General features: G+C 43.5%; 1 protein-coding gene across 5 annotated transcripts in view; it reads right to left on the bottom strand.

Moving 5' to 3' along the window:
• Positions 1-853: 853 nt before the first annotated feature.
• Positions 854-20,251, bottom strand: part of zgc:66433 (uncharacterized protein LOC321250 homolog) — a 43,931-nt gene continuing 24,533 nt past the window's right edge. For all 5 annotated transcript variants that reach the window (XM_041944705.1, XM_041944709.1, XM_041944708.1 and 2 more), the window contains exons 3-16: positions 15,575-15,749; positions 14,278-14,404; positions 12,062-12,202; positions 11,895-11,954; positions 7,993-8,148; positions 7,581-7,683; positions 6,780-7,056; positions 6,170-6,689; positions 4,667-5,972; positions 4,330-4,433; positions 3,598-3,760; positions 3,306-3,427; positions 3,074-3,167; positions 854-2,382 (exon numbers count right to left, since the gene is read on the bottom strand). In XM_041944705.1, coding sequence (XP_041800639.1) covers positions 1,907-2,382; positions 3,074-3,167; positions 3,306-3,427; positions 3,598-3,760; positions 4,330-4,433; positions 4,667-5,972; positions 6,170-6,689; positions 6,780-7,056; positions 7,581-7,683; positions 7,993-8,148; positions 11,895-11,954; positions 12,062-12,202; positions 14,278-14,404; positions 15,575-15,749 — 3,824 coding nt within the window. In that variant the 3' untranslated portion in view covers positions 854-1,906. The remainder of the gene's footprint in view (positions 2,383-3,073; positions 3,168-3,305; positions 3,428-3,597; positions 3,761-4,329; positions 4,434-4,666; positions 5,973-6,169; positions 6,690-6,779; positions 7,057-7,580; positions 7,684-7,992; positions 8,149-11,894; positions 11,955-12,061; positions 12,203-14,277; positions 14,405-15,574; positions 15,750-20,251) is intronic.

Below are 20,251 nucleotides of genomic sequence, written 5' to 3'. Positions count from 1 at the left end.
TGGATACTTGGCACGGACACACACACACATCGTTCATCTTGCCTGGTCCAGTCCGGAGCTGCGTGTGTGTGTGTGATAGTGCGTGTATCAGAAGTAGGGCAGTGGTGGTGTTTCCTAACTCAGCCTGAAAAGACGTGGGGAGTTGAAGCGACCCTCACACAGACTGTCAATCACACACTGACACATGCAGGCACAGACAACATCAAAGTCACACACACGACAGATGTGCACACATGAGTACATGCAAAGACTGCAGAGTGAGGGTTCAGGACACTCCAGTGATCGAGGCTTTATTACTTTTTATTATTGCATTATAAAATGAGTTTTAATTGGATGTTTTTCAGTTAACTTTTGAATGAATGTTGTTTCCAAGGTCTCATTACACTTCAAGGATGAAACTCTGCTTGGGGAAATGCATGAATCTTTTCTTTATTTATCAACAGTAGTGAATTTGACTATATTATAGTCACTATATCATAGACTATATCATACTGGAATCAGCCTATGAAATATCCAGCAGTGCTGGCTTTCCATTCTAGAATAATAACCCTCCTGAGGGTGCTAGAGGTCTTGATTTCCTCAGTGTGCTCGGTGGCAGCTATGACCCCGTTGTTAGAGACCAGCAAAGAATAAGCAGACAGCCAATACTGATATCATCACCATAAACTATATTCTTGCAGCATATAAGAACAGTCCAGACACCTGCGTGTTAAATAAATGTAAAATGTTTCACTTTCATACAAGACATGCCTGCTGATGTTTTCACCTGAGTGTTCGACACAGTGGTCTATCGTGCATTAAAGGCATTTCAACACACATTCATACATTCAGATAAGAAGAAAACACAGAAAAAAATGATTTAATTTGTTCTTTACTGCACATTTTATGTACAAGAAATATTCTCAAAAGGCAATACGAAATAAAACGAAATGCATAAAAGCATATATAGTTACTGTGAGATAGATAGATTTAATTGATACAAAGGAAACCTTCAGTCGTCGAACTTGATTTCCTTTTGTGACGCTTTGCATCCTGCAGCAAACCAGTCTTCAAGTGGCTAATTACTGGTTTATTGATTTCTGTTTCATTCACAACGGAAAAATGTTTCATAGCCCACAATGATGCACCGAAAGGTATTAAAAACACATGAAAGCCAACGTGATGATACCCGAACAGACGACGTCTTGGAGATAAAAGGTTTCTGTGGGATGCTGACAGGTCATCCGTATTTATGTATTCAAAATATCAAAAGAGAAAATTAAAAATATAATTTACATCGACAACCTGGAACATTCGGACACGCTCAGCACTCGCTAACACAACAAACATCGTTAGTTTAATGTCTGAGGATTATGTTACAAGAAATATATTTGTCTAAAGGACTTGATCCACACGTGGCAGTTTGAGGAGCCTCTGACCACGACTCCAATCCTCTTTGTAAAATAATGTCTCCTTCTTCCCCTCCCTGAAATATTTAGTGGAATGGAATCATTTAGTTGCTTTAGGTAAAAATTAATATCTACTGCCGTGACAATGCACGTATTTTCTCTTATTCAGGCACCTTATAATGTACTAAGACTGTTGAAAAAATGTGGATCCACTTTACGTAAGAAGCGTTAACTTTTGGAGTCCTACCCTGTCATTTAGAAAACATGAATGTACAACAAGACACCGTACAGAAAAGTTAAACTGAGCCCGTCCTTAGGCTCATTGGAGAGTTTGTACCAATCCGAAGCCTTCAGCCAGGACAGAAACCAGGAGAGTAAGAAAACAACAGAAGACAGCAATTCTTTGTGTGCAAATGCATTCTGGTCCATCCAGAGTCTGGGCCCGCTCCAACCCTCTCTCAGATCTCTTTGGAGGCAGCTTGGACCTGTGTACTAGACCTTACTGGAACTTGTGCCTGTCACTGGACAATCTGGGGCATCTCACTCCAGGCTTTGGCCTTCTTCTTGGCCAAAGCCATCCAGGGCGGCTCGTCCTGGGGGAGTGCTGGGGAAGGCAGGCCTCGCTGGGAGGAAGGGGTCTGGCTGGAAAGGCCTGGAGCTCTTGGGACAGACTTTTCCGGGGCGGTTCTCGATGAAAAGGGAGGGGAGGTAACTGTTGTGCTCACGGGCTGGGGTGTCTTGGATTGTGGGCTTGTGCAAGAGGGAGATTTCTGGGGAACAGGAACTGGAGTAGGGGGTGACAGGGATCTTTGAGGGGGGTTCAGTTGGGGTGGGTGTTTGGCGGTGGCAGGTGGAAGCTGGGGTTTTGGAGGGACAGGACAGGGCAGTGACTGAGATTTAGGAGGCTGAGGTGGCACCGGAGCTGGAGGAGAGAGAGCCCTCCTGCCCTCCTTTTCTACAGACACTGAAGGCTTGCTGTTCTCCAATGGACTCGCTGGAAGAAGAAAAAAACACACATAGATACAGAAGCATTTTCTGGAGGAAACATGTGTGACTGCAATGATTTTTGTATAACTTCGTAATTATATGACAAGGTTGACTTTAATGTATTTGCAAATTTTGAAAATGTGATAAATATGCATTTTTGTCCAATTACCTTTATCACCTTCCTTCACATAATCTCACAATTTTATTGATAACTGATATATTGGTACCTTGATCAATCATGTTTATGTAAGTCAGCTGTCATGTGTATTTTAAGTAATTTAATCTCAAATACCTCAGAAAACATACAGTATGAATGTGAGGTGAGTGATTTTGATGGGTCAGTTGCAGTAGCAGAATTTGTCCAGATGAGGGCAGCGTTGCGTCAGTCAAAAGCTTTACTTACATGCAACAAGCTGAGGTGCAGAACAAGTAGTAAAGTGGCGTTTAGTGTACTCAGACCATACCTAAGGTCATTGTAGCCGTTCAGCATGTTCAGTAGAAAGCATGCTATCAAGTTAAAACTTCAGACTAAACAAAATAAACCCTGTTGAAATGCTTCCATGCTGCAGCTGATGTGTCTTTTTTAAATGAATTTTGGCAGGAAAATAACTTTTGCAATTTCAAACAACTGTGTGTGTGTATGTGTGTATGTGTGTGTGTGTGTGTGTGTGTGTGTGTGTTCGTTCGTTCGTTCTGACCTTTGCCGGTGGACTCAGCTGTTTTGTTGCTGTGCTCCCTGCTTACAGCCGAGCTGACATACATCGGCAGTGCACTCTTCCTCTCTTGTTCCTCCTGGTGACAGAGAGCACAGTCAGTTGTACAGATTATGTGGCTAGAAATGTGTGGTGATGGACTGTAAACACACAGAAGCAAGGGGGGAAAAGCATGCACACACACGCACACGCACACACACACAAACACAAAGATTACCTTCTTGACAGTAATCTCCTCCAGTGAGTTTTCCTTATAGATCTTCTGTTTCTGTTTGGCCATAGAGATCCAGCTGGGAGAATCAGATCCACCAGAACCACCACGAGCTGCTGCAGCTGGGTCTGGATCAATAACACAGCAGATACACTGTTACACCACAGGCTGAATCAGGGACCATTTACTCTTTTCCAAGTCTGACTCAGTCCAAGTTTTGGACAATCACATGTGAACACCTTCTTTGTGTCAGATCAGGTTGTGAAAGCATGCTGTGTGTTTATGTGTGTATACACACCTGAGATGCGCTTGTGTTTCCCTGCACTGTCTCCATGCACATCTGGTTTCTTAGGCAGGGCGGGCTTGTTGCTGACTGGCTGATTTACGGAGGGCTTTACACTGATTGGCTGCGGTGAGTCGACTTTACAGCTTATTGGTTGAGTTGGTGGCTCAACGGCAGGCTGAATAAAGATCACATCAAATAATAATCACAAAATTTAATACAAAAAGTCCATTACGTGTGCGTGAACTGATTTGTTTGGCCACTTGAGGGCAGTAGAAACAACACTGAGACACCCTAGCCTCATATGTCGATAAGATGTTTGCAAACAGTGGCCAAAGCTACGTCCAAAATAAGTTGAATATCATCACTTCTTTTAAATCTCTTTTTGGTGTTTTAGAGCATCTTTGCTGAAAAAAGCTGCAGCTGACAAACTACAATGTTTTTGGCCGTCACCTTTCACATACTGTAAAAATAGCCATTTAATCTATTGCTAAATATTGGTTTGAACAGCTTTAATGTCATTTAAATACTTAAGTTTCAGATTTCCTGTAAGCGAACCTCAGAAACCTTAAAAATTGAATCTTCGATGCTTTACAAGAATGAGTTTCGTGATCATTGTGCAAGTAGCTTTAAACATGAAACATTTGGACAGTCCTTTAAGGCATGCTTTGTGGTACTGGGATATGATAAACCTTGACTTGACATTCCCTAAACAACACACAGTCACAACAAACTCGGGGTAATCACCTCTGTGTTCTCCTCCTCCGAGCTGAAGCGGTGCAGAACCGACGTCTTCCTCAGCCGAACTCCAAATGGATTGTCGGGGTTTCCCTCCACTACGACAGAGCTTTCTGTAGGTGGGAGGGTGGAAAAGCTGGTCTGTGGTTTGACTTTATTTTAGCTCCACCAACAAGCTGACCTCATGTTACTTAGACCGGACTACTTTCATTGCTTGCAGTGCAAAGACAAGAGAAAATGCGACTGAAAATAATAGAATTAAAGTTTAGGAACTCAGACAGACCAAGAAAACGACAAACACACATATAAAAACTCTTCATGATCTACCTCTGAGCAGGTTCCTCACCTTCTGTGCTTGCAGCAGCTGAGGTCTGAGGTTTCATGGCGGATGGAGGGGATGTTGCATTGCTCTGTGGTTTCGTTCCTGCATTCCTCGCTCTACTTGGGCTCAACACCACTTCAACCTTAGCCGAACTCGCCGGCTCTGCTTTCACTTCGAGGTCCTCCTTAGATGCAGCCTCCACCTCCACACCGCCGGGCCCTGTGGCAGCAGGCGATGAAGAGGAGATGCAGGCGGTTGGGGAGAAGGGAGGAGTCAAATTGTCTTTGGCATCTTCTACAGAGAGTGATCTCTGCCGGGCGGGCACGATAGTGAAGCGGACTTTGCTCTCATCTGACGGCTGGTTGACCGTTTCCTCCACAGGGGCAGGGGGCGTAGCTTCCTCTTCCAGGGCCGAACGTTTTTCTTCTTCTGCTGTTTCCTCACCGTCAGCTGGCTCTTCTCCTGTGGCTGCAACAGCATGAGAAGGTGTTTCACTTTGAAAGACAGGTGTGACTTTCTCTGAGCTTGGAGAGAGTAGATTCATGTGGACAGTGGTAGTGCTGGTCTTACTGGGAGTGATGGTTCCAGTCTCTTGTGGCTGAGTCTCAGAATGGGACTCTGGAAGAGACGAAGAAGAAGGCTTGGACGAAACATGAGTTTGTTCTGTGGCCTCGGATTGATCTTTTCCCACTTGCTCCATGTCTAAATGGGATATTTCTACAGCTTCCTCCTCCACATCTTCGTCAGTTTGATCTTCATCAGGTTGCTTGGCTTCGCCATCTTCCTCTTGGTCTGATTTGTGCTCCATGTGGTCGATCTCTACGCCTTCCTCCACTCTCTCCTCTCCAAAGCTTTGACTGGCAGCTGCTCGACTCTCATGCATTGCCTGCTCACCCAGCCCTGTAGAGACTTCATCATCACTCGTGTGTTGTCGGGTGCACACAGTGTCGTCTCCAACCACAGCATCTACACCCTCATCCGCCTCCTGCAGTGCCATGGCTATTTTAAGCTCTTCACCTGCAGCACCAGGAAGCTCCTCTGTCATCTCTTCTGCATCGTCCCTCTCTTCCTCTACCGCTTCCTCTGCCTCCTCCACTCTCTCCTTTGCCTCCTCCATCTCCAACTCTTCATCATTCTCTTCCCTCTTCTCCCGTCCCTCCTCCTCCACCTCCGGCTCCTTCTCCAGCTCTATCGCCTCCTCCTCTCCCTCACTCTCTTCTTCTCCCCCTGCCTCTTCCTCTGCCTGGTTGACACTGTTCAATATAAGCGGATCATTTTGCTCCTCTGGTTTGACTTCCTCGTCCTCCTCTTCTTCTCCTTCCTCTTTTGGCTGGAAGAGAAAGAAGAGAGCAAAGTAAGTAAAGGAGAAATTTGACTTTTTCAATTGAGCCTCAACAAAGAAACAAATCAGACAATAAACAAAAAGAAAAAAAGTGCGACAGGTTAATAAATGTGCGAGGTTACAAATAGTTTCACTGTTAAAGCCACTTCAGTCACTGTATTAAAGATGAATCAAAAGATACATACACAATGTGCATTGAATTGTTCCACCTCTAGTTCTTCTTCTTCCTCCTCAGCTGCTTCTTCTTCCTTTTCTTCAACCTTCTCCTCTTCTTCAACATCTTGACAAGAAGGAGAACTTAACGTAGCGACCTCTTCCTCCTCCTCGGTGGTCTGATCCGACAGGAGCGCTGGAGCAGCCTGATAGCTGGCAGGCTCATCCACCTCTGCCTCCTCTTCCTTTACCTCCTCTCCTTCTTCCACCTCTACCTCTACATCTTCTCTTTCCTTTTCCTTCACCTCCTCTTCTGTCTCTATGACAACACCCTCAGTCTCCACCCCCAATGAGCAGGGCGCAAGGGGAGTCTTCAAGGAGCTCAGCACCTCCTGCAAGAAGGAGCCCTCCTCTTCCCGGTCTTCCTGGACTCCACCCTCTTCTCCTCTCAGCACCAAGTCACTCTCAGCCATGTTCTCCTCTGCTCCATAGGCAATGCCTGATGGGTCCAGCAAGTACTGTCTCGGACCAGCAGGGGGCTCCGGCGTGTCTCTAGAAGCAGATATCGAGGGGTCAGATTGATAGAAGAAGAAAACAAAAACAAGCAGGAGAAAAAATAAGGAGGAAATGATAAGTAATCACCTGGGGCTGTCCAGAGAGGAGGCTCTGGAGCTGTGTTTGGAGGAGGGCGGGGGCTGGGCGTCTGGGGCTTCCTCCTCGGTGAGACACAGCGCAGGATTACAGGAAGTGTCCGGGCCGCGAGAAACATCCTGTTCTGCTTCCAACTCATCCTCTCCCTCCTCCCTCTCCTCCTTATCTCTCAACAGAGATTGTCTAGAATGCTGTCGTTGCTCCTCCTCCTCCTCCTCATCTTCTTCTTCCTGCTCCACCTTTGGTTTCAGCTCATCACCAATTACAACTGGATCACAGACAGAAGCAAAGGTCTCAGAGGGCAACCTGATATGACACAGTGGCAGCAAGCATATGGAAGTCGATGGCTGCCAATATTAAAATGAAATAATTCAACCAAAGTTTCATTATCAGTAAATGTAATGTAAAATGGACATTTCTTTTTTGTAATCATTTATTAAAATGACTAGGAGAAAGCCATCTTTTCATTATAAAGGAGCTAATACGTGGACACAGTTTAATTAGAGCAAATTAATTTTTAAGTTTAGGTTGCAGATTATCAGAAAAATACATTTCAGGTTATATTTCTTTGTCGTCATGGCAGAGGAGTAAAAGGAGTAAACTGAAAATGAGTAATTATTATAAAATTAAAATTGTATTTGACTTCAGTTTGTGCAAACACAAATTGAAAATGAAAGTTGAATTTGGTTACATTTGGATACAATCTTGGCCATTCAGAGACTTTTATACATGCAAGCTCACTGATTTGCTAGGTAAATGTTCAAAAGAGCAATGGAATCAAGTGGAGCTGACCTCCCGTTGTCTCCTGTGGTTCTTTCTCCTCCAAGGCTTCAGTTATGGAGGTGTTCACAATGTCCTCCACCACAGAGTCTCTCTCTGCCTTCAGCTCCAGCCTCTGCATGGACAGGAGAGATTAACATTTACCCCCCCGATGGTCCTGGTGATGCACTGATCCTGTTAGACACTCCTTTAACTCCTTTAAGATGCAGGTTAAAGCCACTAAAATCAGCAATTGTCTGTCCTGCTGAGGAGCTGCTGAACAGAACACTGCTTCTATTGCTCACACTTATCAGACATTTGGCAAGTGGCATGTTATGATTGGCTGAACTGATACGTCAGCTGAAATGCTCTCTTGACACTCTCTCTGTAAATGACCATTTAAAGGATGTGTAATGGGTGTATTGCAACAGTCTGAATGTCTTACACTGACTGGTTTCCTCTTGTTGCATGCTTTGTATCTCAGGCCCAGCTTGTGTTTGGCAGCAGAGTTATCCAGACAGCCGAACGGACTGGCCGGCTGACTGAAGTCACCTGGAACCACCAGGGGGCTCACTGCTCTACTGGAGGCAGCACAGGACAGCTGGGAAGAGAGGGACACGGAGACAGAAGGTTTCACTAAAAAGCTTCACAAATAACTCATTAACAGAGGAAACCCCCCCTCTGGGCTTTCACAGTACAGGTACAACAACTCCCTGCTGAAGCTGGAATCCAACCAACCCACACTCAGATCTGTCATGTCACCTGGAGACACCTCAGGAGGAGCACCATTCACATAAAGTTGGGCTTTGTCCACCCGTGTCCTGGGGAAATTGTTTCCACATGCCACTGTATCCACAAGGTCTGTCAGACAGAGCTGAACAGATCTGAGTCATCGCTCTGAGTCTTGTTCCTGGCCTCGACAAACTAAGTAGGCAAACACTGGAGAGACCGGGGAACAGAGAGTGTTCCTTATGATAAAAGGTGGATTTTCACTTAAACGATGAAGGCAGCAGATAAAGAAAGCAGAGGTAATAGAGCCGGACCAGCAAAGAGAGGGAGCGAGAGATAGACGGAGTCCAGCTGTATAAATATTAGCCGTCCTTATCTGCAGGACCAACACTTACTCTGTCATCACTGCAGAAGTACCCCGCTCTCTCTCCTCTGACAAATTCACATGTCAGCGATTAATCCATCAAAACAAAGCTTTGCTCAAATCAGCTCCATTGTATTGGCAGAAGTTTCAGAGATTGATATCTCCAAACATCAGTAAATGAAACCAAAACTATTTGCATGGTTGCACGCCACTAGAGGTCATTCAAGAAATATGGTATGTTCTTATGATTTGGGTGAGCCGGCCCTTTAAGAATATTACTGTATGATTGTGTATGTGTTTGTAAAAGAGAGACTGAGACATCAGATTTTTTGTTTATGGAGGTCTCTGTCTCTTTGTGTGTGTGTGTGTGTGTGTGTGTGTGTGTGTGTGAGAGAGAGAGAGAGAGAGACAGAGAGACAGAGAGAGACAGACAGAGAGAGAGAGGCGGGCTGGAGCAGAATTTAAATGCTATAACTACAAGCAGACACACTGACTGCCAGAGAAACCATTGGAATGCACTCTGAACACACACACACACACACACACACACACAGTGGGTCAGTGGAATAACACGTACAGTATTATGGGCAGAGAAAAGAGAAAGAAGGTCAGAAAAACAGATGAGGAAAGAGAGAGAGAGACATACAGAGGAAGAAAGGAAGAAGAGGTCAAGCAGCAGACTTCCATTTAAGGTTTGAAAAGCAGCTTGAGACCACACACACACACACTGAGGTCCATCTTCAAGCATCACACACAAAGCACATGACAGCTATTTACCGTGCTACAGATACAGTATGCTTTTGTGTGTGTGAACATATGAATCAGAGCTGCAGGACAGCAATAAATCTTCTACATTAAGTGTATTTAGCTGACGCTTTAAAAGGCTAAAAGGGTCTTAGAATAAATGCCTTTAACCATGTGGATAAAACCCAAAAATAACAAGAATCATGCAGGTACATCAGCTGCATCAAATATGCTGAACTGCTTCTGCATTTAGAGTTTTTTTCTCTAAACTTTAAATAAATTATTCAAGTCAAGGTAGAATTTAAAAATGCCAATGTTGACCAGAAAGAAGCAAATATCCATTTTAGTGGCAGTTCAATGAGAAGCCATGTAGTTGAAGTGACGTTTTTCTGAAGCTGAAATAATGATGCTACTTCTTCCTGTCAGTCTATCCTGCTGGCCCTGGATGGAAACCTCTGTACTGTCTCCTTAAGCCTGCGTGAATTGATTTTTTTGGCCACTTGGAGTCAGCACGAGCTACAGTCACTGAAAACCACACTTATAAGAGCTGTGGGAGTGAACCAAAACAGCAAAATGGCTGGAAAAAAACAAAACAACGAGCTGAAAGGCACTAAAATGTTCACAGAGCTGAGTCGGTTTATAATTCTGGCTTTGTCACGTCCAGCAACGTCTCTCATTTGATCCACTGTTCATGTAAAAATACTAACTAGAGCAGCTTTAACATCAAGAGGGAAAAGTGATTCCTTTCATCTTGAATACTTCAATCAAAGCCACAAACGGGGGGGTTAAGCCAAATGACAAAGCCTGCACTCTTTCTGCTTACAGTAAATATGCAGACAGACTGACCCTGACCCAAGTACCAGGGCTGATTTTAGGCTGATACGGACAAGTCGTCCGGCTCACAACCCTTATTTGAAGTTAATTTAAAGAATAAAATCTAAAAATTCACTATGTGTCTCCACAAAGTCTGTCATGAATTCTCAGTGAATGGTAAAGCTCCAGAGTTTTGTGCCGCTGCGACTGCAATTCATAAGTCGCTACGGTCCTCCTTGACCACATTCCTGTGTGTGGAATGCACTTTAAAGAGGGATATTTTCAGGTTTTTGTGTGCATGTCTTTGTAGCTGGCCATTTGTGGTTCTTTTCAGCGGGGAAATGACTGGCCAAAACCCTTCTGAAATTGCTACAGCGGCACTATCATTAAATGCTCATTTGTCATAGTTTGCTGAATGTGCTTTTAAGCCTGCATTATAGCCAGTGGGACTAAGTGGATAGTTGAGGTTTTAAGGACATTTGTCTTATCACGAACTGTCCTTTTTGTCCATCTGAAAAGTACTTACTGCGGTGAATTGTTTTAACTGACAGTGCCGTCAGGGGGGAACATGGGACATTTCAAGTCACATGGGCTGAACCACAAACACTCATCCAGTAGGCCAGGAGACTGACAATTAGAGGATACAGAGAGACAGACAGTAAGAAAAAAAAGGGGGGATTAAGAGACTGATGAAAGTGTGGAGAGGGACAAAAACAGAGAAAGAGGTCAATTTGCATGAAGGGGTTTTATTATTTACAACCAAGCGGTGCTTCTGTGATTAGATTGGATCATGAGATGTTTTTACCATCGTAGTCACATGAGGAGGAATGTCACAACAACACAAAGCTCCACACAGCCTGGCGGTCACTCCTGGCCTTCATAAATCACAAATCTAACCAACGGATGACTTGATTGGCTGTTTGGCTCCTGATGGGGGAATTCACTCAACGCGCTACACGGAGGCTACTTGTTTCACCACAGCACCATCCACCATGCATCAGAGCTTAGAAGTTGTGTATTCAGTCCAGTTCCTGAGGGCAGCGGTTTGGCGTTGCAATGTGGGAGTGATACTATCAGTAAATTTGTCAATTGTAGCCCCCACAGAGAATTACCACCAAACTCTCAAAGTTAGCGACCAGCTGGTGAATAACAACTCCTTCAAAGCCTAATATTTCCCACAGGACTTGGCAGGAACCAACACAGAGCTAAAAGGAGAGTGAACATTGGACTTGTAACACTGTCCAAAACATGACTTCAAATGAAAATGTTGTTAGCCACAACAACTTTCTAAGGTGATAATATGTCAGGGCTGTTCAGCAGCTTGTTTTAGAGTTCTTCCGCTGCCATGTGACAAAAAATTAATGAATTAAGCTTTAAACACAGCACCAAAGTGTGCTGACAGGTCTCAGGTGCAGTACCACTGTCTAACACATGTTGTGGATCCAGAGCTCCATCTCTGCTTGAGACTAGCAGCTTCAGGCTACATTAGCCGCTGCTAGCATAACACACCTGAATGTCTGACTGAACTGTTGAGTGCATTGTGGGTAAAGTAGGTGACAGATTTTGAACAATGTGTGGAATAAAAAAGACGAGGTCGATGGTTCAGTTTTGAACCTTAGCTGTCCCTCCTGAGTCCGACACCTTTCTAGGAGTTGAATCCTAAAACAGGCGGAGTACTGTTTCAAGTGTTTGTTTACCTGGTCGTCATCACTGTCTATTCCCTCCAGACTGATGGAGCTGTTCCTCTGAGCCTGATTCTGAGAGATCCAGATGAGGAGAGGGGACAGAATAACAGTGTTAGCGGAGCCGCACATAGCATGCAGGTGGACTACAGAGTGGGACATCATTCAGTAACATGTGTTACCATGGCTGCGTGAAGAGCCGTGTATTCAGGCGGACTGCAGGGCAGGCCGTCATCCTCAGACATGGTTCCAGCATCTTCTGCTCTCTTCACACACATGAGGGACGGAGGAGAGCCCAGTCTGATGGCCTGCTTCAGCTGGAGCTGCACAAAAACAGACAGAAATAAGATCAACAGCAGGTCTTTGTGTGCGTGTGTCATCTGCGATGGGATCAAAACAGCTGAATAAGAATGAGAAACCTGTAGGAGGAAGTCGAAGTGTTTTCCAGGTTTCGTGTGTGTTTGGGTACTAAGGCATGGAGACGAGCCAAGTCTGGCAGCCTGCTTCAACAGCTTTAGCGAAAGGTAACAAAGGTGTGTTTGAGTGTGTATTGTCGTGTTTCACGGCTTTTACAGTTGGAAAATCCTCACTGGCTGAGAGTATGATTAACAGAAAATGACTTGTGAGGACAGGCAGCTGGCACTCAAGAGAGAAAGTGTTTATTTTAGGCCTTGAGGGTGTGTATGTGTGTGTGTGCGTGTGTGTGTGGGAGGTATCGCAGAAACTCAAACTAACAGATTTGTTATCTGCCAGTTACGTGTTGCCCTGTAACAGTCACTCAAGGACTCATTTACTGAGGTAGAAAGCAAACACCGGACAATACAGCTTTTCTTTAGCCAGGCTGGACGCTGGTGCACATCACGTCCCCGACAGTAAGGCTCTGACTGCACCGGGTGCAGTGGCCAGTGGTAATATTTCAGTGTTTTTACAGAAACTCTGAAATGTCAAGAAACAGAGAGGAGCTCTGGAATATCTGATCTCACCATTAGCAGCTGTGTTGGGAAGCTCACCTTGCTAGTACATGAAATTGAGTTGTTATGTTGTGTTATGGACATATACCTTTATCTTTCTGTTGAGAGGTAACCAGGCACATGAACATCACTTGATCTAAGATTGTAAATAATGCAGGTACTGCATGTGGCATGTTTATGACTGGCAAAAAATAGCAAACAAGACCACGTTAGCATTTAAAAAGAGTTTTCACTTCTCTTGTCATTTTCTTTAACTGTTTCTTGCCCATTTCATGCACAAATGATCTTCTTAGGAATATCTCAAGTGTCACACGATATGCTAGCAGAGCAGCTAGCATGTCAGATCTAGGCAGCTACCACTGTGGACCACATTACATGTGGCTCTATAAGGTGATGCTGTTTTTATTTTAGGATTATGATAGTAAAATTAATCTAAAAAAATGGAGAACAAGAAATAATCTACATATTTTGGGAGAAGTCAAACATTTCCTCAAGGTTTGGGGTTTCCTTTGAGGGGTTTTGACTGAGGACCTTCAGAATACGACCTTGTTGGAAACATCTAAAAACACCAACATTATCTGAGCAGGGTGAGCCCCATGTTATCTGCACTTTACAGTGTTGAAATACGTTCTAATAACTATGCATCCTGGAACATGCTGATGCTTCCATCGTGTGTTAACATTTGGCTCTGGAACAAACTCAGTGTGCTTATCAAACACGCACTATCTTATAATCTTCAGTTTGTTTTCCACAGTAAAAATCAGCTTATTCAAATCAATGTATCTACTTGTTTCTATCTGATCTACATACTTTTCCTTGTGAAGTTTCTTCTCTTATATATAAATGTACTGATCATATCACCTGTGTCTTGTTGGCTCTTGTACTCACTATGCGATTGTTGTCTCTGTATTTTAGCTACAGGACAAAAGTGTTCCTTTTTAGCAAAAACCCTTAAGACATTGTTTAATTCTCACTCCCCTGTAGATATTTTAGTGGAGCAGTTAACTGGAGGCCTGTCCGTCCGTCTGGGACTCATGTCTGACCATTTTAGCCCGTTGTTGTGACAGACATTTCTTCTGTCTGTCTGCTTTTCTTTTCCTCATCCAGTCCTGCATCTTGCTTTGACAGAGTTTTCAGTTTCAACTTTCTTTGTGATGCACATCAGCTCTGGCCGTCTGACTAAATATACAGCAGATCATCTGGTACCGCTCTGTCTCTCTCCATCAACTCCTTCATTGATGAATAGTGCACATGACAGCTGAGAACAGCATGGGGTCATAGACATTCTCTCTCCCAAACACACAGACTGTGATTATTTGTTTATTATTCCTGATTAACCTGCGGTCAAATTCTCTTTTCTCTTTCCTGTCTGTGCAGGCAGGTCAGAGGTCACTATGCCATCCTCCATATATTTTATGTGTAATTACCTGTAGTGATTTCACTTTCCCATGAATGCTGTCCTGAGATGCCCCCAAAGCCTCGTTGGCCTCAGATGAGTCCGAAACAAAGACTGAGTCATGGGACAAGGCCTTGCTGCCCAGGCTGATCTTTGACCTTAAGGCAAACAGGAAGAGGAAGAAACAAACAAAGCAGAAAGTGATGTTTCACAGATTTTAAAAGAAAACAAATAAAACAGGAAGGAGGAAAAGAGAAAAGGAAAAGAGAACTGGATGCTGGGAAGCCCTGATGGGTCAGTAGTTTAAAACAAATACAAGTGAGAAGAAATGGTCTTTTCCTTTCATTTCTCTCATTTTATCAAAGAAAACCATTTGAAATAAATCAATAATCTCTCTTTCAGTGTTTGTTGCTACATTCTGCGTCCTTACACAAATCTCCCCTAATGATTATGAGGGGGAACACACAATGGCTTCAATAAAATTGGAGCAGATATATCCTTTGAAAGAATGAGGAAAAGTCGAGGGCAGACATGGCAGGAAGTGGCACAGCTTAGAGAAACAAAGGAAATTAAGACAGTCCACAGGAAGACACATTCCTCTACTCGTAACAAAAACAGGAAGCCACGAGCTCCAGCTGAGGAAGAACAGGAGATGGATGTTAAAACATGATCTTCCTTTCTTGAATTGTCTCTGTCTTTTTCGCACAAGAGGAGATATTTATCTAAATAGACAGAGGAACACCAACAAATTAGACAGAAACACAATACTGGGCTGCAGATAAAAGAACAGCTGTAATTGGTATCTACTGCCAGTGGCTGATTTGTTGGCGAACCCCTTAAAAACTGCACAAACAAGGTGATATTGCCAATATGTTACTGGATTGCATTGAGGCGGGTCAACTCACCTTAAAGATCTGCCAAGCCAGCAAAAATGATTGAATTATCTTGGGTTTTATTGTCCCATAATGGACTAAATGCTCAGTTGAAGGCTGACAAGAATAAAACTACGAGTGAAACACTAAAAGATTTGCGTGAAAGCCAAAAAACTGCAAGCGATTATGACCATTTTGGGATAAAATGTGCTGTACGTAGAGTAAAACTTGTGTCATTGAAGAAATCCATGAGATTAGATGAGTAAACCTTCTCTAACAAGTATGCTTGTGAATTTACTGAGGTGTTTTTGAGATGCAAAATGCAGCAAATAACAAACCACTAACCAAACATTTCCCCAACGAACCACAGAGAAGTATTTGAATCTTGTGTCAATGTTTCAATAGAAGCGCTGCAGTCACAGTTGACGTGTGCCTCTGATGTGTGTCTGATCTTACCCGGAGCCCTTATCCTTCTCTGAACGAGTGAGTGTGTTATTTTCGGACGCTTTGCTGACATTGTCGCTTGATTGGCTGGCTTTAAGGCCGGCGTCTGCTCCTGCGGCTGGCGGATCCTTTCTCTTCTTCCTGGCAAAGAACTTTTTAAATGTCTGGAACTTGGACTTCTTCTTTCCTGTGATGACAAATGAGAAAAGAGAGAAAGAAAGACGTTTATGGAAGCAGGTTTGACCCCCCCTCACGGTTTCCTTCCCCCGACAGCACCACAGCCAGCCATTACAACTAACTGCACACTGATGTATTAATGAGAAAATTACACTCACAGCATCTTTACACACAGCCCTCGCATGAACTCTGTTTGAGGAAGTAGCCCTGTGTCGGCTGTAAAGGCTCAGATAGGCACCCCAGGAGAAACTCCACACAGAGGCCGATGTGTGTTTACACTGAGATGTACACGAAGACAACACACACTCTTGTGCTTGTAAACCCTCCCCCCAAGTGAGCCCACCTCCATAAGCACCGCAGTGGAAAAACTCAACAAGTCTTTTACAAGTCCTTAAACAGCTACAAACTGCTTTCACTGCTTTCAGTCAGCAAGGCGCTCATCCAGAACTTGAAATACCCACAGGTCCCCTCTCTGGCCCACGTTCAGGGTGGGGGGCTGTCTTAACATGTAGTTCTCCTTTCAAGTCAAATAGTCAGTTATTAAGAAAGATGCGAGTCCTGATCCTTGTGTCAGAATAACAAGACTGAGGCCACATTTAGACCAGCTTTCGCTCTGTGTGTAAAAATGCAGCCTCTTCATTTGTGGTAGCCAATCAAAGACATGCATCACAAAAGCAGCTTTTTTTTTTACTTTTTACTAAACCACTGTGCAGGGTTTCAGTGTGTGATGAGCCTTCAAACCCATGGACTGTTCCTTAAACTGGACCTCCCCTATGTATTCCATGTCTGGCTGGTGCCAGAGCTGCTTTGAGCTTTATGCTTATCAGCATGCTAACATCCACACAGTGACAATGCTAACATACTGCTGTTTAGCAGGTGTAATGTTCACCATGTTCATCGTCTTAGTTTATCGGTTTACCAGCATTGGACAAAAAATGTGGCCTGCTGGTGGCAGTAGAGGAAAAGTCGTCACCAAAGTCACCAAAGTCATCCTCTGGAGACCATGAATGTCTGTACAATCAATGGCAATCCATCCAATAGCTGTGAGATATTTCAGTCTGGACTAAAGTGGGGCACCAATCAACCAACCATCCTTGCCATCCCTCAGGTCAAGCCAGTGATGTGTCTAAACACATGTGACAGCTGGTCTTTGGCTCTGAAAGGAAAAGTGCTCCTATCGTACACATCAAAGTCTGTTTACAGGTGTACGACTGTATGTGTGAAAAAAACAGCATAAAGCCTTTTGCAGCTCCAGAGGGAGCTGTGCGACATCTGACAAAGGTCCTCAAGTGATGTCACCTGAGTTAGAGTTGACTGGGGCTGGCCAGACCACTGCAGCCGGCCCCTCATCTCTAGCTGCTTAAGGCTACCGTAGCTGCGTCTAGCATAATGTCGCATGACAACTACTAGCATATTGGCATAACTAACTAACACAGCATAACTGAATCTCTGACCAAACAGTTGGTGGTCAAGATGCATTGTGGGTAATGTATGCCCCAGGTTTGGACAAAGAAAAATGTGTGGAATAAAGATGATATCTCTCACTCTGCTGCATTGATTATGATAAGTTTTTCCCCATTATGAGCATTATAGCGGACTTTTATATGAGTGCAATGCTAAATCGGTGGAGTACTCTTTTAAATTTAGAGAAAAGAGAGAAATTATTGGATATATTACCTCAATGTACAGCTATATTAATCCCCGGAGACTGAACAGTGTTGAGACACAAAACACAGGCAAACATAGGAAGAAAGAAGTGTGAACAGCGATGTAGCCTGAAGAAAAACAACTGTGTGAATACTTTAGAGGAGACTTAAAAAAAGCACATTCCTTTTATACTAGCTGTGTCATTTTCGTCCTTCACCCTGCGGGGAATCCTTGAGCATTCCTTCCTTTCTCTAAAAATATGCTTTCTGGTTGCAGCTAAAACACAGCTGAAAAATGTCAGGAATCTAAACCTGGTACTGGGGCCAAGAGGCTTACAATTTCTGGGTCATTTGCTAAAAAACATGTCACAAAATAATTAGCTTATTCATTTCTATGTTATCGACTTTATATCGTACATATAAGCAGCTGGCTTTCTTTTCTTTTGAGATCTTCTGTGTTATTGATAAATTTTATATGACACATTAAAAAAACATAACAAAAATCTCACCATAAGTCTTTTCTGCATGGAGGGCTAAATATAGCACCTGCGACACTAATAGAGAGAAGATAATGTCATTTTTCATCCAATTTCTGCGACAAAATGTTGGCTGCAAATTCTCCTCTCTTTTGTCTGGGCCTTGAAGTAAACTGCTATATTTACTTGAGGAGCTTCCAAACTGCTTCTGATGATGCTTCAGAGGCCTTTCTGCGCTGCCAAAATGAAAAATCAGGGGCAAACAGCCGCCGACTGCCATTTATTGTGCTATTTTAGGCACAATACACTATTAAGTTAAAGGTCTGCGCTCAGAGAGTTGGAAAAGGCCACTGCTTCAATGGAAGGTCAGTGGAGCTTTATGGTCATTGTAGGTCTAAGATACTGTTAGTTCCCAATATACGTTCTTTCAGTTCCAGACACCACTACACGCACACACTCCAAATAGCATCATGGGAAAGGTAGTCTAAGATCAGCATTTGGGGGAACTGACCTCAGCTTGCACAATGACAAGATGGTGACCTTTGGAAGGGAAACAACGTCATGGACAGAGAGAGAAAGAGGAGGAGAGGGAAACCAAAACATTCTACATTGTTTTTGGGCCAGGACATGGCCAATGTCAGGAGAGCTGGAGCGAAACTTTATTTTAGTTATTTTGTCTCCAAAAGTGATGCTTTCATTTTCTTTTCAGCGCCAGGATGGAGCAGTCAGGGAGGAGAGGAAGAGGGGAAAAGCCAAAAAAAAAATCTCCTATTTAACAAGTCCACACAGTGTTAGCAATTTACCCCGAATAAAGCTGTTTACAAAATATTACTTTTGGGAGATTTCATTGTGCTGTTAAGCTTGTATTCACAAGGAAAGATAAAACTAGTTAGCTTAGCATGCTAACGATTAGCATTGATTTTCACTACTCTTTCTTAATGTTACTTCAACACCTGCAACACCTCCATGGTGCCATTTTTGTGCTAGCATTAGCTTAGCTGTCTGGCTTTAATGGGTTCAATTGTGGTGAATTCACATCCACTTGTGAAGACTGACAAATTTCTTCTCCTTGAATTGTGACCAGACAAGAACATAAGTCAAAATAACACCTAGGTTATCTATACTGATTTTCTAGCAATGTCAGTGTGAATGTAAGTCAATAATACCAGCAGATGTGTTTTTCTAAACATTAACTTTGCCTTTTGCTTATTTACAGTATCATGTCTTGAATATCTAATGCTGTAGGTAAATCCTTCAGATCTCAAACCAACCACTGAGCTCAGACTGCAGATCCAATTCAAACACAGCACATTCTCCCAGGCGCCAATCAGAGATAAGCTGTCTGTCTGGCACCGTCGCTGGGCTAACGCCAGCAGATTGAGATGGACGTGAGTGGCAGACTCCATGACCTGTGGAGTCACGCCTGACTCTCCCAGTCACACGGAAGTGAGTCACCAAACTGGGTGCTAATGGTCCGTTTCCTGCAACATACTACACATATGAGATGTTCACTTAAATGTCAGAAGAAAACTAATCTTAGACCTGGTCTAAAGCTTAGACATGGAAGACCCTTTCCACTTTGTTGGACTGTGGACATGTGCTCATGTTCTCTGACCTCCCAAAGCCCTTCTTCTTTGTTCCTGTTATATCAGCAGCATATGTGCTAGCCATCTGTATAGACAGTGTGCATCTGTGTCTAGTGTGTGTGTGTGTGTGTGTGTGTGTGTGTGTGTGTGTGTGTGTGTGTGTGCCTATATATGAGTGAGAGATGATGATAGCTTTCTCTGTTCCTTCATTTCCTGCCAACAGCAGCAGGGAGATCTACACTGTTAAAGCTGGCCTGATCTTCCCTGCTGTGTGTCTGTGTACAAAATCTCATTGCTGATAAGATTTAGACCTTCATAAACTGCTATCCAGCCAATTGTGACACTAATATAATTTGTTATTTTCGTCCAAGGTAGAAACAGCACTTCCTGAGAAACCCTCCTCACTTATTAGCACGTGCAGAGTTAAAGATGTTTGAAATCTACCACTTTTGTGGATGTTCCTACTAAGCGAGACCCCAGAGATTTCAGTTCCTGGTCCTACACTTGATATAGTTTAGTGTTCTTTGGCGCAAAACATCTCAAACTAGCTGGAGGATGAAGATGACTTGCTGATGTCTGGAGCTGCCAAAATAAAAGCCAAAAGACAGCAACGACTACAACGTTTGTATTTTGTACAGTTTTACCCTTGTCTGATGTATGCAGATGAGTTTCACGCATGGTACTGCCGGCATATTTAAAATTTAATGAAAATATACAAACTTGCCTGTCCATCACGAGCAATATTACTGCAATACTAGTTAATTAAGTCTTAATTAAGTCCCAAATTTTGACATTCAGATACTC

The sequence above is a fragment of the Chelmon rostratus genome, chromosome 9 (genome assembly GCF_017976325.1).
Source record: "Chelmon rostratus isolate fCheRos1 chromosome 9, fCheRos1.pri, whole genome shotgun sequence".
In the NCBI taxonomy this organism is placed as follows: domain Eukaryota; kingdom Metazoa; phylum Chordata; class Actinopteri; order Chaetodontiformes; family Chaetodontidae; genus Chelmon; species Chelmon rostratus.
The sequence above is the reverse complement of the archived record's forward strand: the minus strand, read 5'-3'. Positions and strand labels throughout refer to the sequence as shown.